General features: G+C 29.7%; 3 protein-coding genes across 3 annotated transcripts; 2 read left to right on the top strand and 1 right to left on the bottom strand.

Annotated features, from left to right (window-relative positions):
• The first annotated feature begins 8359 nt into the window (after nucleotides 1-8359).
• LOC136781322 (uncharacterized) lies at nucleotides 8360-9700 on the top strand. Its single transcript, XM_066740174.1, has 4 exons — nucleotides 8360-8520; nucleotides 8616-8968; nucleotides 9049-9473; nucleotides 9533-9700. The coding sequence occupies exons 1-4, from the start codon at nucleotides 8414-8416 to the stop codon at nucleotides 9698-9700; spliced, it is 1053 nt and encodes a 350-aa protein (XP_066596271.1). The 5' UTR covers nucleotides 8360-8413.
• On the bottom strand, nucleotides 9245-10695 carry LOC136781185 (uncharacterized). Its single transcript, XM_066739976.1, has 3 exons — nucleotides 10668-10695; nucleotides 10401-10575; nucleotides 9245-10341 (listed from the first exon to the last, which is right to left on the bottom strand). Exons 1-3 carry the CDS (start codon nucleotides 10684-10686, stop codon nucleotides 9996-9998), a joined length of 540 nt encoding a protein of 179 aa, XP_066596073.1. The 5' UTR covers nucleotides 10687-10695; the 3' UTR covers nucleotides 9245-9995.
• A 656-nt stretch (nucleotides 10696-11351) lies between these two features.
• On the top strand, nucleotides 11352-12726 carry mRpS7 (mitochondrial ribosomal protein S7). Its single transcript, XM_066739975.1, has 5 exons — nucleotides 11352-11505; nucleotides 11673-11834; nucleotides 11921-12152; nucleotides 12217-12354; nucleotides 12428-12726. The coding sequence occupies exons 1-5, from the start codon at nucleotides 11441-11443 to the stop codon at nucleotides 12509-12511; spliced, it is 681 nt and encodes a 226-aa protein (XP_066596072.1). The 5' UTR covers nucleotides 11352-11440; the 3' UTR covers nucleotides 12512-12726.
• Nucleotides 12727-14121: the final 1395 nt, after the last annotated feature.

Raw genomic sequence — 14121 nt, 5'->3', positions numbered from 1 at the left:
TACTATTCCCACGGATAGCCAGTAGCGTCACAATATGTTTAATGTATGATAAAAAAATAAATAGCATTTATAATACTTGAAACGATAGTATAAGCTTTGCTAATACTATGTGTCAAATAAAAAATTACCCACTTTATACATTTTAGTAATAATTACAAATTTATTATTATTTGGAAAGCTTATAAAATTTCTTTCTGAAGTCATATTTGAGCAGTGTCTCCTCTTCACAATTGCCTTATCAAGAATAAGTATAATTAGTGGAATCAATTGTTCAAGGCATATTATACATGTAAAGGGAATACGCCTGAGGTAAAACCTTTTACGAAGACATAATAGTACATTTTCTTATTTCTGGTAGCTCATATAGCCATATCACCTCTTCGTAAAAGGTTTTACCCCATGCGTAGTCCTTTACATGTGTAATATGCCTTCAACAATTGGTTCCACTAATTATGCTTATTCTTGATAAGGTACTTGTGAAGAGGAGACACTGCTCAAATATGACTTCAGAAAGAAATATTATAAGCTTTCCAAATAATGAAAAATTTTAAATTATTACTAAAATGTATAAAGTGGGTAATTTTTTATTTGACACATAGTATTAGCAAAGTCTATACTGTCGTTTCAAGTATTATAAATGCAATTTATTTTTTTATCATACGTTAAACACATATATATACAATTAAGTTATTATAACAAGTAAAATCTACACTTTTACATGGATCTGATATGTGTTACATATAAATAGTAATTAAAAAAACAAATATTTTCAAATATTATTTATTCTATATCATTAATATACCTATGCTATATTGTCAACTTCTATTCATTATTCTATTTCATAAATCTAAAGAAAAAAATCAATATTAATTCTATCACTTTGTACAATATCTATATCAAAGAATTTTCAAAAATATGCGTTAAGCTTATGTCATTTTAAATATAATTGCTTTCTATAATATCAGCTTATCTTTTTTATATATTTTTAAATTAAATTTATTTTGGATAATAGTTATTGTCACTTCAATTACACCAATGCCGCTCGCTGTTGGTACGTCAGTAATACCCCAATGCAGGAGCCAAATCTGTCTGATCTGTCTGATCACCAACCCTCTGAATCTCCTGATCGGATCGGATCGTGCTCACGCGGAAGCCTCTGATCCATCTAGTAATTTTTTTTCCGACGTTGCATTCCTGCAGTTAGGTTGGATCGTGATCTGGATCCAGCGTTGCCAAGTCCACCATTTTGAATTACACTACGCTGCATAGTAAGGTAGAGGGTAAAGTGCCATAATATTTTCCTATAGCAAATTTAAGGAACTTTGGGTGAGTAGTTTATATTATGCAGCACATGCCCTCTACCGTCTCATCAACTATAAAATAATATGATATAGTAATGTTCATCCTTCCTTAAACATTTATGTACTGTATGAGGTTAATTTGGAGATTATGAAATCATATATTTTTTCTTTCAGTTACAAAATGTTGACTGTATAATAGTTTTGAAATGCAAACTATTCTTATTTTTTATTGAAATTAAATAAAACTTATTCAGAAAACATACAAACACATTTTGATTATGCATGTCTACACAATTTAGTGGATACATTGACGTGTTTAATATTATCCTTTACTAAGGAGCGAACTCATAAATAGGTAAAACTTGTATGCATGTTTAAACAAATATTTGTATTCCTTTTTTAGTGTTTCTTCGTCTTCAATAAAATAATTGTTTTTCATAAATTACGTAATGCTTTACTATTATTTTTTATGATACCATATAATCGTTTACAAATTCCCCTTTTCATATTACACAATTTTAATGTTTTCTACACTAAAGCTGAAGATATTTTTGATGAAGAATAATAGTTATAGCCTTTCTAAGCACTCGCCTTTGAGAACCTTATAATTTCAGCATCACTTATCTACACCCAGATTTTAACAGTCTAATCTCACTAGTGTTATAGCTGTTACTTATTGTATTTTAAAGTTGCTTTTTATATTCCTCTTTTTTATAATATGAAAAGTAATTAATACACTTTATTTTAATAAATATTTACACAGACGTGCCAAATCTCATTTTCCTCATTTTTAAAAATGGTCGGAGACGATTCTTGTTGATCTTATTGTGTTGTAAACGAACCTGATTTTGAAATTACTCCAGTACATCAGATTTTTTTTTAATTTTTAGCTTAAATAGTACAAAATGGCTTTTTTCGCCATTTTCATTATTTTACTTCAGAGAACGAATTTTGTTTAAATTCCACAATTAAACCATATAGTATTATTCGTTAGCTTTAAAATCCATTTTCAAAACTTATTATACTAGCAGGATGCGATGCAATAGTGGTAATTTACAAAAAGAAAATTTGTTCTCTAAAATAAAAATCATAAACTGAGGAAAACAGCCGTTTTTCAGCCATTTAACTGATATTTCAAAACACCTGATGTGATAGAGAAATTTCAAAGCCACATTCATATTCAGTAAAAAAAATGGAAGAATTGCCCCCCCCCCCTCCTTCCCGACCATTCTTGAAACTGAGAAAATTCAATTTTCCAGGTCTGTGTTATTGTTGAAGATATAAAGTCGTAGCAAACTATACATATTACAATAATAGCATAGATACCACACATGCTACCATAGGAGTTGTTGAATTGTTCTCATCTTTTCACACCGTTCAGAAAATACTTGTGAAATTTCCTTTATGGCTGCTGGTAAAAATTCCTCCATTTCCTTATCTCATTCTTGTATGACAATTCCAAATATTTTCTTCTTTTATATATAAGTTGAACTTCCTGTAATCATTAAACACGGTATGAGGATCTTAATTGCAGCTTCGAAACTCGACATATAATAATAATATGAAAAATACATTAGAATATTACAAATAATATCAAATCAACAGACCTATTAAAGACACTATCTCAACTAGACCTAAGACTGTATGATGAAATTTTTCTAATTAAATAGTCAAGAGTACTTTTTTTCGATATGTAAAGTATTAGTGTTAATCAAGCATATAAACACAATATATAACATGCTATTGTTAGACAATATGTCAAAAATTACTAAGTTGATCTTTCACTCTTTGTCGAAGGGTATGGAAATTATTCTGTGGGAGATTTCCATTCTATGTAAACTTCAGATCAATAAAAAATTGAAGATGGCTTACAATAAATAAATGATTAAATCTGTAAAATAAACAAATTACATCCACAAAGCATACAAAAGATTTATTCTTGAATATGCACTTATTATATACAAAAGATATACTTATCTAAAAGTATTTTTATTATATTCTTTGTGCATATGCCATATGGCATCAATATGTATAGTGAATGACAGGCCATTTCTCTTTGGTTTTCTTACAGAGATGGTTATTATACTTTTAATTCTTTTATGCCTCAAACTTTCTATATTACTTATTATAATCTTTTAATTTCAGCTGTAAGTATCAATGCACACACATTTACATGAAAACATTTTTGGATTACTTGTGTTCGTAAGTTTCTTCTACTCGCACGCAAGCGCACAAAATACATTATAATATAGTCTACTCATCGAAAGCTCCATCCCTAGAAAGTAACTATAAAATTTTATGGCACTTTACCCTCTACCTTTACCCTCTACCATTACACTACACTTGGCAAGTCCGCCATCTTGAATAGTACTACGCTCTATAGTAAGTGAATTTTGATATAAGGAATGCAGACTGCACAAAGTGTACTGCCAGCGGAAATACGTCAGTAGCCATCTTAAATGCAGAACGTAATATATCAAAAATTATATATATTATATTCACAGCCTGTCACCGTGAACGGCGTGAACGAAGACAAATGTTAGTATACGGAAAAATAAAGTGTAATAAAGAAATATTTGATCTATCTGACAGCTGATGTACTTATGGTATAAGTGAATAAATAAAATAAAAATGCTTTTCCTAAATTGATTTTTAATTTTGATAAAATGGTCAAATGTAGCCATTAATAAATTAGATTTGGTAATAAATACAAAAAATGCGTTTTATTATAACAAATGAGTTGAGGTAAAATAAACTCAATGTTTTTATATTAATCTGTTAATAAATGCATTTTTTTATTTATTATGGAGTCCAATAAATTAATGGTTATTAAAAAAAAAATTCCTTGTAATGAAAAAAAAATGAAAAAATTTTAAACTTCACCAAGACTCGAACACGAGCCCACCGCATGACAAACGGCAACCTTACCGCCTGCGCTACAGCGCTCACTTGATGTCAAGAGCAAAACAGCCTTTTAAAGACTGACTACAATTCTTTCACTAACTCGTCATAAACGATTAAGAATTAGCTGTAATAATAAATACATTTATCTACATAGCATTATTGTACTAAATTTATTGTTTTTAATTTGAAGCATACATTTTGCATGAAGATATGATAATTTAAAACCATTCAGTACTCTATATACAAAACTATTCATATGCTCAACTATCATAAATTAATTAAGTAATATTATAATATTTGTTATATGTAGTCGAATAACTATGATAAACCAGCATATGAATAGTTTTGTATTTAAAGTATTGCATGAACATCCTTAAAGTATCGTATCTTCATGTAAAATGTATGCTTCAAATTAAAAACATAATAAATTTAGTGCAATAATGCTGTGGAGATAAATGTATTTATTATTGCAGCTAATTCTTGATCGTTTATGACGAGTTAGTGAAAGAATTGTAGTCAGTCTTTAAAAGGCTGTTTTGCTCTTGGTACATCAAGTGAGCGCTGTAGCGCAGGTGGTAAGGTTGTCGTTTGTCATGCGGTGGGCTCGTGTTCGAGTCTTGGTGAAGTTTAAAATTTTTTCATTTTTTTTTTCATTACAAGGAATTTTTTTTTTAATAACCATTAATTTATTGGACTCAATAATAAATAAAAAAATGCATTTGTTAACAGATTAATATAAAAACATTGAGTTTATTTTACCTCAACTCATTTGTTATAATAAAACGCATTTTCTGTATTTATTACCAAATCTAATTAATTAATGGCTACATTTGACCATTTTATCAATATTACAAATCAATTTAGGAAAAGCATTTTTATTTGCTTTGAGTTTTTAGGTAAACGCAGCACCACTTCACACGGATAACACGTAAAAATGTCACGGTTAGCAGTAGTCGCTCTTCTTCTAAAGCCAATGTTGCCTGAAGTCCAAATCACACCTATGCTCTCCAGGCATAGTTGTGTTTGTACCGCTTCCCTTTAAATTTTCTATACTCCTGCTGGCTAGCGCTTATCTTCATTTTTGTTGCTAAAAGCTTGATTCTGGCATCACTGCCGTGTGGAACTATTAGTTTGCTAATAAAAGCAGAGGCTTAATTTTAAGAGATTGCAACATATAGTAATTAATATAGATACAATTGTAAAAAGAAAACAAAAATTTTATTTTACATATATTAACTTTAAATAAAATCCCACAAAGTACTGTAAAATATCTTACATTTTATATTATATATCTAATTTGTCAGCTTCTTTATTTATTATTGTATTTACCCAGTTTTTTCACTCGTTTATTTTATTATCCGTCTCAATTAACATAATAGTTTGAATCTCAACGATGACACAATAACCACATTATGTTTAGTCTATTCCTTTATTTTAATTTTGAAAATCTGCATAGCTCCATCCTCAGCACAGTGACATAGTAAACACATTACTATAATTTAATCTGAAATAAAATCCCACAAAGTACCACAAAATATTTATATCTTACATTTTATATTATAAAATTTATTGTTATACTTATCTAAAAGGTTCAGTCCTTTATATACTTTTAAAAATTATTTTTATGTACATTTTACAAATTTCGTCACTTTATTTATTCACTTATACCATCAGTACATCAGCTGTCAGTAAGATTAAAACTGTCACTTTATTTCTTTATATTACTTTATAACTTGTGGTATGTATATACTAACATTTGTCTTGGCTCACGGACCATGCATTATGTATTTTGAAATTAGTAATTAGAAATATCTATATTGCGGTCCCTCTACAGTCTCTACCCTCTGACGTATTTCCGCCGACCAGTAGTATCAGCAGCGACTATAGCGTAGTACCCAAAATAGTACTACGCTATAGGATATGTCGCTTTTGGGTACTACGGTCAGAGATGAAACGGGAGATTGCTCATGCGAGGTCCCGAGGCAATCCCTACCGGTAGGCGGCGCTGGTGTTGGCAAACGCGTGTCTCAGGTCCATCTAACCCGTAACGCCATCTATCGGAAGAGACCACGAAGCACGAGCGTTAAGCTTAGAATAGGGTAAAACATATATGCATTGTTGCCAGAAAGCGGAATAAAGAGAGAGCGGAGATATTTTCTCGGACCTCTCTGTCTTTCTCGCTGTTAGCTTCTAGCAGAAGAGTCGAGGCAAAATCTTTCCGTTTCGCTTTGCCGAAAATCTACCAATATTCGATGTCATTTATATTTGCAGGCCAATGCCTTTATACATGATTTTTTCAGCATATTTATTTATCAGCATTGACTTATTTAAATCAATAATAAATTAAGGAAATGCGTATTTGATATATAATAATTATTTTAACTATAATTTCATCGTTATATTTCGCTTATTTCCGTAAAATCTGAATTTCTTTAGTTTATTATTGATTATTGTAAGTCAATGGCCATTAAAAAAATTTAATCTTAAAAAAAAAAAGAAAAGTACCGTTCAGGAATCGAACCCGGACCCACAAATCGCCACGCTATTACCTTACCGCCTAGACCACGAGGCTTCTTCAGTGCACCGTAAACAGATAGTCTTTTTAAGGGCTTGAAATCTTCTTTTAAACCATATAAATAAACGAGCAACCGACAGCTTTATTCATTATTATTCTGTCATAATGGTACACAAATTAAGGAATAATTATATTTTGAATAGTTTTCAAAAGCTTTTCCAATAGCCAAGAACGAAGATAAATAATCAACGCTCGCAGTTTCCGTTCTTGGTTATTGGAAAAGCTTTTGAAAATCTACATTATATAATTATTCTTTAATTTGTGTACCATTATGATAGAATAATAATGAATAAAGATGTCGGTTCTTCGTTTATTTATATGGTTTAAAAGAAGATTTCAAGCCCTTAAAAAGACTATCTGTTTACGGTGCACTGAAGAAGCCTCGTGGTCTAGGCAGTAAGGTAATAGCGTGGCGATTTGTGGGTCCGGGTTCGATTCCTGAACGGTACTTTTCTTTTTTTTTTTAAGATTAAATTTTTTTTAATGGCCATTGACTTACAATAATCAATAATAAACTAAAGAAATTCAGATTTTACGGAAATAAGCGAAATATAACGATGAAATTATAGTTAAAATAATTATTATATATCAAATACGCATTTCCTTAATTTATTATTGATTTAAATAAGTCAATGCTGATAAATAAATATGCTGAAAAAATCATGTATAAAGGCATTGGCCTGCAAATATAAATGACATCGAATATTGGTAGATTTTCGGCAAAGCGAAACGGAAAGATTTTGCCTCGACTCTTCTGCTAGAAGCTAACAGCGAGAAAGACAGAGAGGTCCGAGAAAATATCTCCGCTCTCTCTTTATTCCGCTTTCTGGCAACAATGCATATATGTTTTACCCTATTCTAAGCTTAACGCTCGTGCTTCGTGGTCTCTTCCGATAGATGGCGTTACGGGTTAGATGGACCTGAGACACGCGTTTGCCAACACCAGCGCCGCCTACCGGTAGGGATTGCCTCGGGACCTCGCATGAGCAATCTCCCGTTTCATCTCTGCTACGGTAGTACCGAAAGTACTACACTTGGCAACCTTGACACTTGGCAACGCTGTCTGGATCGGAACATGAACGTAAGGGTGATGGCAGACAACTCGATGGAACTGACGCAGCGGCCGTAAACGTAAACATAATGTAAGACAGACGAAGTCGTAAACTTAAGCGGCGAATTTGAATGATTTGATATTGTCTGCCGATGTCTGGTCGAAATCGTTAACGTAATTTTTGCAATTGTGCTAGCTGTTTTGCAAAAATACTTTATTTATATCATTATTTAAGAAAAATATAATTCTGTAAGTAGCATTTTAATAAAAATTAAATTGAAATAATATATTTCAATAGATTTTTTATACCCTCACCTTTATTAGCATAGATATTGTTTGTATCATGCAAAAATGCAATTTCTAGAAAATATGGATGGAGATCTGGAAAATGATATTTTAATTTTATCAAGTTATTGGCTAGCATTCATTTATATATATATTAGAAAAAGGAAACAAAAGCGTTGGTTGAATAGAAGATGGTTAGTAAATCCAATCAACCAGAATAGGCTATCTCAAGGAGATTACAACAATCTATTTGTAGAGCTAAAAAATGAACCACATAGATTTTACCGCTACACAAGAATGTCTGAAGTACATTTTAAAAAATTATTGAAATTAACCGAACCATTTTTACATAAAAAGAATTGGCGAGCCTTTACCCCAGAGTTGAAGCTAATAATTGCTATACGGTATTTATATATTTTTCTAATATTTCATATATTCTATGTACGAGATATAATGTTTTTATAAATAATATATAACACATATATATATACTTTTGAAGATATTTGGCTACTGGAGACTTGCCAAATACCATAGCTCTAGCTTTTAGAGTAGGTGAATCCACAGTAAGAAATATTGTGAAAGAAGTTTGTATGGCCATAATAAAAAGTTTAAAAACAAAATATCTTGCTGAACCTACTGAAGAAGATTGGAAGAAATGTGCCACAGGATATTGGGAAAAATGGAACCTACCAAATTGTGTAGGGTCTATAGATGGAAAACACATTAGATTACGCGCACCACCAAATTCTGGAAGCCTATATTACAATTATAAAAAATATTACAGCATTGTTTTAATGGCTATCGCCGACCACTTGTATAGATTTACACTAGTAGATATTGGTGCATTTGGTGGTAAGAAATTAACAGTGAAATATTATGTGAAATTTTTAAAATGTATATACATACATGTATTATAATTTTTTAATTTATAGGAATGAACGATGCAGGTATATTTAATGGCTCGAATATAGGAATAAATTTAACAAATGAAACCTTAAATTTGCCAAAAGAACAAATGCCTTTACCTAATAGCGAAAATAAAACATCGGCTTATTTTGTGGCAGATGATGCCTTTAAGCTGTCTCATAGAATAATGAAGCCTTATTCCAAACATAATTTAACATATGATGAGAAAATTTTCAATTATAGGATTTCGAGAGCCCGTAGAACCGTGGAAAGCGCTTTCGGAATTTTAAGTAATAAATGGAGAATATTTCATACTGCTATTACTATACTTCCAGAAACAGCAGACCTAATAGTAAGCGCCTCTGTATGCTTACATAATTATATTTTGAAGGAAGAACAAATTGATGGATATAAATCATACAGCAAAGAATCAAATTACCGTCTTGTTCAGGTAAAACAAAAGGAATTGAACAATTTTATTCGGTAAAAATTTTGTTTGAAATATTTTAGCATCCTCCTTGGGTTGAAATTAGTAATGAAACTATTCACGCATCCAATAATTCTGTACTAACGGGTGAGCACCAAAGAACCATCTTAAACAACTTTTTTCAGTCAACAGATGGCCAAGTAGAATGGCAACACGAATATGTGCAGAGAGGGATTTATGCAGACGAATAGATCGATACAAAAATAGAGGATAATGTTTAATAACTATTAATCTGTTAGATTGAAACAATTTTAGTATTAGACATTGTTTGAGAAAAATATTTATTCCTATGTAAATAATTAAAATTTTAATTTAATATTTCTTCTTCCCAACAATTAATGTTGAACAATTAAAAAAATAAATAAAGTATTTCCTTATATTTGCATTTCAACATAAATACATATTTTATACCTTATATATGTTAAATTATTTTGTAGCAACTATATAGTCATCATTATTAATTTATGTATAACATAGTGTATAATATTACTCAATCCGTGCTACCAGAGCATCCATTATCATTTTTTTCCTTATAAGCTTCTCATTATCAGAGAAGGTATCGAACTGCAATTTTAAATATTTCATGAAGGCATCATCTACACTATCCATTTCTGTTTTCTTCTTTTTCATATATTCAGAAATAGTGTCACCCATATTTAAGAATGCAGTCTCTAAAGATTTTGTTTCATGAACTTTACGTCTTTTCATAATATTTGGCTCAGTATCACCTGTATTGATACATTCTTCGTCAAGTACCTGCTTATTACTTTCTTGCAAGTTATTTAATAAATCATTATTATTATTCTTATTAATGCTGCTATTAGTGTAGCTTCTAAAAAATAGAAATTGTAATTCAAATTAAAACAAAACGAAAACTAAATATTGTTTTACCTTCTTCTTTTTACAATCTTGTCCAAAAATGAAAGCTGACGTAAATAAAGAAATGAACTTTGCTTGACAGCTCCACTTCCACTTCTGCATTCAAGAGCTTTTCGTTTTTCTCTGTTGTATTGATCTCTGAGAGAATTGCATCTTTTCTGACAATAAATAGGAGTATACATATCATCTAAAATTAACCAAATATACCAAAGCATTCAAAATAATGTGTGACAAGTTAAATTGCTTTCAGTTAAAATAGAAACTTTGTAATCTAAAAACCTTCATGCAATTCTGTCATTATCGTAGATATCTCCTTCCATGCATTGCTTTTCATAATATTGTCTTTAAAATTTTTATTCTGCTTATCATACAAAAAGCTTCTTTCCTTGTACAAATCAATAAGTAGCTCATCACCAGTTTTTCTATTATTATCTAAGTCATCATCAGGATCGTCAACCGTGTCATTTATTATATCATACGAAGCACTATAATCTTCATGATCCATACTTCTACATAATTTAAAAATGTAAAAAATAAAACGGAAAATTTTAATCAAATCTAAGCATTTTTAAAATTCCTGAATTATAAATTTTAAAATTTACTATATTTCTCCAAAACTAATATTATAACCTAACAGTGATAAATAATAACTATATATATATATATATATTATTTAACGATTTCTGTATAACTTAAGGAATGGGTACGAAAAACTAGTACAATACATTTTTAATTAAAAATGCTACTTACAGAATTATATTTTTCTTAAATAATGATATAAATAAAGTATTTTTGCAAAACAGCTAGCACAGTTGCAAAAATTACGCTAACGATTTCGACCAGACATCGGCAGACAATATCAAATCATTCAAATTCGCCGCTTAAGTTTACGACTTCGTCTGTCTTACATTATGTTTACGTTTACGGCCGCTGCGTCAGTTCCATCGAGTTGTCTGCCATCACCCTAAACGTCCACTACGTCGAAGCATTCAGTTACATCTGTATTTTTATCACATTTTTTTTAATGGAAAGGAAAGTTATTATCAAATAAAATGTTTCTGTGTTTGATGAATCTAGAGAGATATTCAAATTTACAAAAGATTTGTATTTTATCTAGGTAAACATTTTATTGTTCATTATATGCTGTAGTAACATCAAATATATAAGTTTGATATAAAGTTTAAAGTTTATTGTAGAATTTTTTCATACTTTCGATATTCCTTAAATATATTTGAGATTTATTCAGATGTTTGTTTACATTGAAAAGTTCTATTAATATTTTAGAAAATACAGCGTTTTTCCACCTTCTTATATTAAGCCAATTTTCAAGAAGGAAGAGCAAGAATATTTTGTTAAAAATGGACAAATGGATTCTTTAAAACATGCAATGATGAAGCCTGCTCCTACTGGTGCAACTTGCAGTGAATTTCATGATGCTAAAGTAGAGTAAATATTATTTTTTATCAGAAATTTGTAGACATTATTATTTTATATTTGTTATTGATTTTTAATGATTATACTTTTTCAACTAGAAAGTTTATTAATTATATTATGAAAAAAGGTAATAAGGTACTAGCCCAAGAATTAATGGAGAAAACATTTGAAAATATTAAACGACTGCAATTAGAAAAATATAATAATGTAAATGAGAAACAGAAACTCTTGATTGAACTTAATCCAAAAGCCATTATGCATAATGCAATTTCTAATGTTAAACCTATAATTCATTTGACGAAAGTTAAAAGAGGTGGGATTACATATCAGGTATTTATTTTATCTTTAAGTATTTGTAGGAACTTATCTGTATCTCATAAATTGATACATTTAGGTCCCAACGCCATTGACTGAAAAGAAACAGCAATTTCTGGCTATTAAGTGGTTTATTGAAGCTGCAAAAGTGAAAGATCGCTCATGTGGGTTTGAAGACAAATTAGCTAAAGAACTTATAAATGCATACAATAACCAGGTATTCAGTTCATATAATTCTTAAAAGAATATTTTAGTACAAATTTCATAAGAATATTTTTTCCATTATTCAGGGCAGTGTACTGAAACGAAAACAAGATTTGCATAAGCAATGTGAAGCAAATAGAGCTTTTGCTCACTTTAGATGGTTAAAATAAGTTTTTATTTTTGCTATAAATATTGTTTAGCTTCAAATATAACAATTATTTTATATTTTGAAAAAGTTTATTTATGACTTGTTTATTATATATAGAAGCTACTTTTTCATTATATAGTTTAAGAAGCTTTTTGTGATGGTGAATTTTTATTCGTTGATATACATCTGTAAAATATTTATCCATGAACAATGAAGGTGTATCCATGGGGCTGTAAATTTCTTGTATCTTTGTATCACATTCTATCTTTTTACCACAATATGAAGTATAAGATATTTTGATGTTATCCATATCTTTATTGTAGTATACACAGTTAACAGTATTATTGAAAAGAATTCCATTCATATGTAATAAGAATGAAAAGTATATTCCTGTTGGCAAAGTAAAAAAATGAATTATTAGTTAATAAGAAATATTAAATAATAAAAGTTTGTTCACCTGAAGCAATACTCGATAAAGCTTCATTATAGGAAATCCAACTCATATAATGAAAATAATATGCTAAAGGCATATTCAGAATTGAACCTACTGTGAATGCAATTTTAACTTTATTATAAAGTAATGCAAAATTAGGAAATTTAAACATATACACTATATGATAATCAGGGTGTTTTTGTGAAATTTTTCCTAAGTTTAAAATAGTTTCTGATGATTTATTATCATTTATATTAAATGATTTTTCAGTGGTAATAGTTTTTTCTTTAGGAATACGATAAAGTGTGGTTGCCTTCCAAATATGATTATTAGTCGATATAAATCTGTACTGACGCAAAAATAATTTTATTAGACCCATTTTAAATGCTTTTGCTTTCTATCTCCAACGATCGTATTTAGAAACACGTCAGTCACACAGTGGATATTTAAGGGCCAGCGTTGTAAAGTGGAAAGCAGCATTCCCAACAAAAATAAAACAAACCAGAAAAAAGTCAATTTGAACTGGCAGCTCTGCGAAGTAGCTACGCAGTGGGGGACTGCAACATTTTACCACCCATTAGAGGAACTTTTCGTCTACAAGGTTGGCAGCACTGAGAGCACAAAGAGTTTTATTCAAGATAGGATCCCTATAGCCATTTTCTGCAACTACTAACACATACAAGGTAAATACATGTGTTTTTGACAGGATGAGGTTAACTGAGAAATAATTCCAGTGAGAAAATAGGAGCAAGATATAGTATAGAATTGGAATACTTGGAAAAATATTTAAGAAATATTAATAAATGAATTTAATTGGTTTTTGTATAAAATTAATGAAGAATACTTTATTGTCACATATATCACATTGAAGAATGGAGATACAATTAGATAAGTTATCATTTATTTGTATATATCTATCAAATGGATAAATTAATGTAAGGGCAAAATTCTTTGTTCAAATGTGGCTTTAATTTTACAGATTAACAAATTATAAACTGATGATTGACTTCGATGAATAATCTATAGGAAATAATAAGCCAATTGAGTTTTTCCATTGATGTATGGATGGACTTAAATTTAGCGAAGACTGCATGCTCAAATCTACATACCATTGTATCCAGCTGATTAAACTCATATTTACATAATTTAACAATGGCATTAATATGAGTCGCACTTTGCTAGAGCATAATATTGGATGT

The sequence above is a fragment of the Prorops nasuta genome, unplaced genomic scaffold (genome assembly GCF_024137725.1).
Source record: "Prorops nasuta isolate Cenicafe-Biocafe unplaced genomic scaffold, Cenicafe_Pnas_1.2 PNAS00022, whole genome shotgun sequence".
Classification (NCBI taxonomy): domain Eukaryota; kingdom Metazoa; phylum Arthropoda; class Insecta; order Hymenoptera; family Bethylidae; genus Prorops; species Prorops nasuta.
Note: the sequence above shows the minus strand (reverse complement) of the source record. Positions and strands in the feature narration are given on the sequence as shown.

What these genes read in the sequence shown, in the direction of transcription:
- mRpS7 (XM_066739975.1), top strand. Translation starts at nt 11,441, where the DNA reads ATGTTTCTGTGTTTGATGAATCTAGAGAGATATTCAAATTTACAAAAG. An exon ending in AAGATTTGTATTTTATCTAG is followed by an intron (nt 11,506 to 11,672) that starts GTAAACATTTTA and finishes TTAATATTTTAG; the next exon opens with AAAATACAGCGTTTTTCCAC. An exon ending in TTTCATGATGCTAAAGTAGA is followed by an intron (nt 11,835 to 11,920) that starts GTAAATATTATT and finishes TTTTTCAACTAG; the next exon opens with AAAGTTTATTAATTATATTA.
- LOC136781185 (XM_066739976.1), bottom strand. An exon ending in AAGATTGTAAAAAGAAGAAG is followed by an intron (nt 10,342 to 10,400) that starts GTAAAACAATAT and finishes TCTATTTTTTAG; the next exon opens with AAGCTACACTAATAGCAGCA.
- LOC136781322 (XM_066740174.1), top strand. Translation starts at nt 8,414, where the DNA reads ATGTCTGAAGTACATTTTAAAAAATTATTGAAATTAACCGAACCATTT. An exon ending in AGATATTGGTGCATTTGGTG is followed by an intron (nt 8,969 to 9,048) that starts GTAAGAAATTAA and finishes TTTAATTTATAG; the next exon opens with GAATGAACGATGCAGGTATA. An exon ending in CAAATTACCGTCTTGTTCAG is followed by an intron (nt 9,474 to 9,532) that starts GTAAAACAAAAG and finishes GAAATATTTTAG; the next exon opens with CATCCTCCTTGGGTTGAAAT.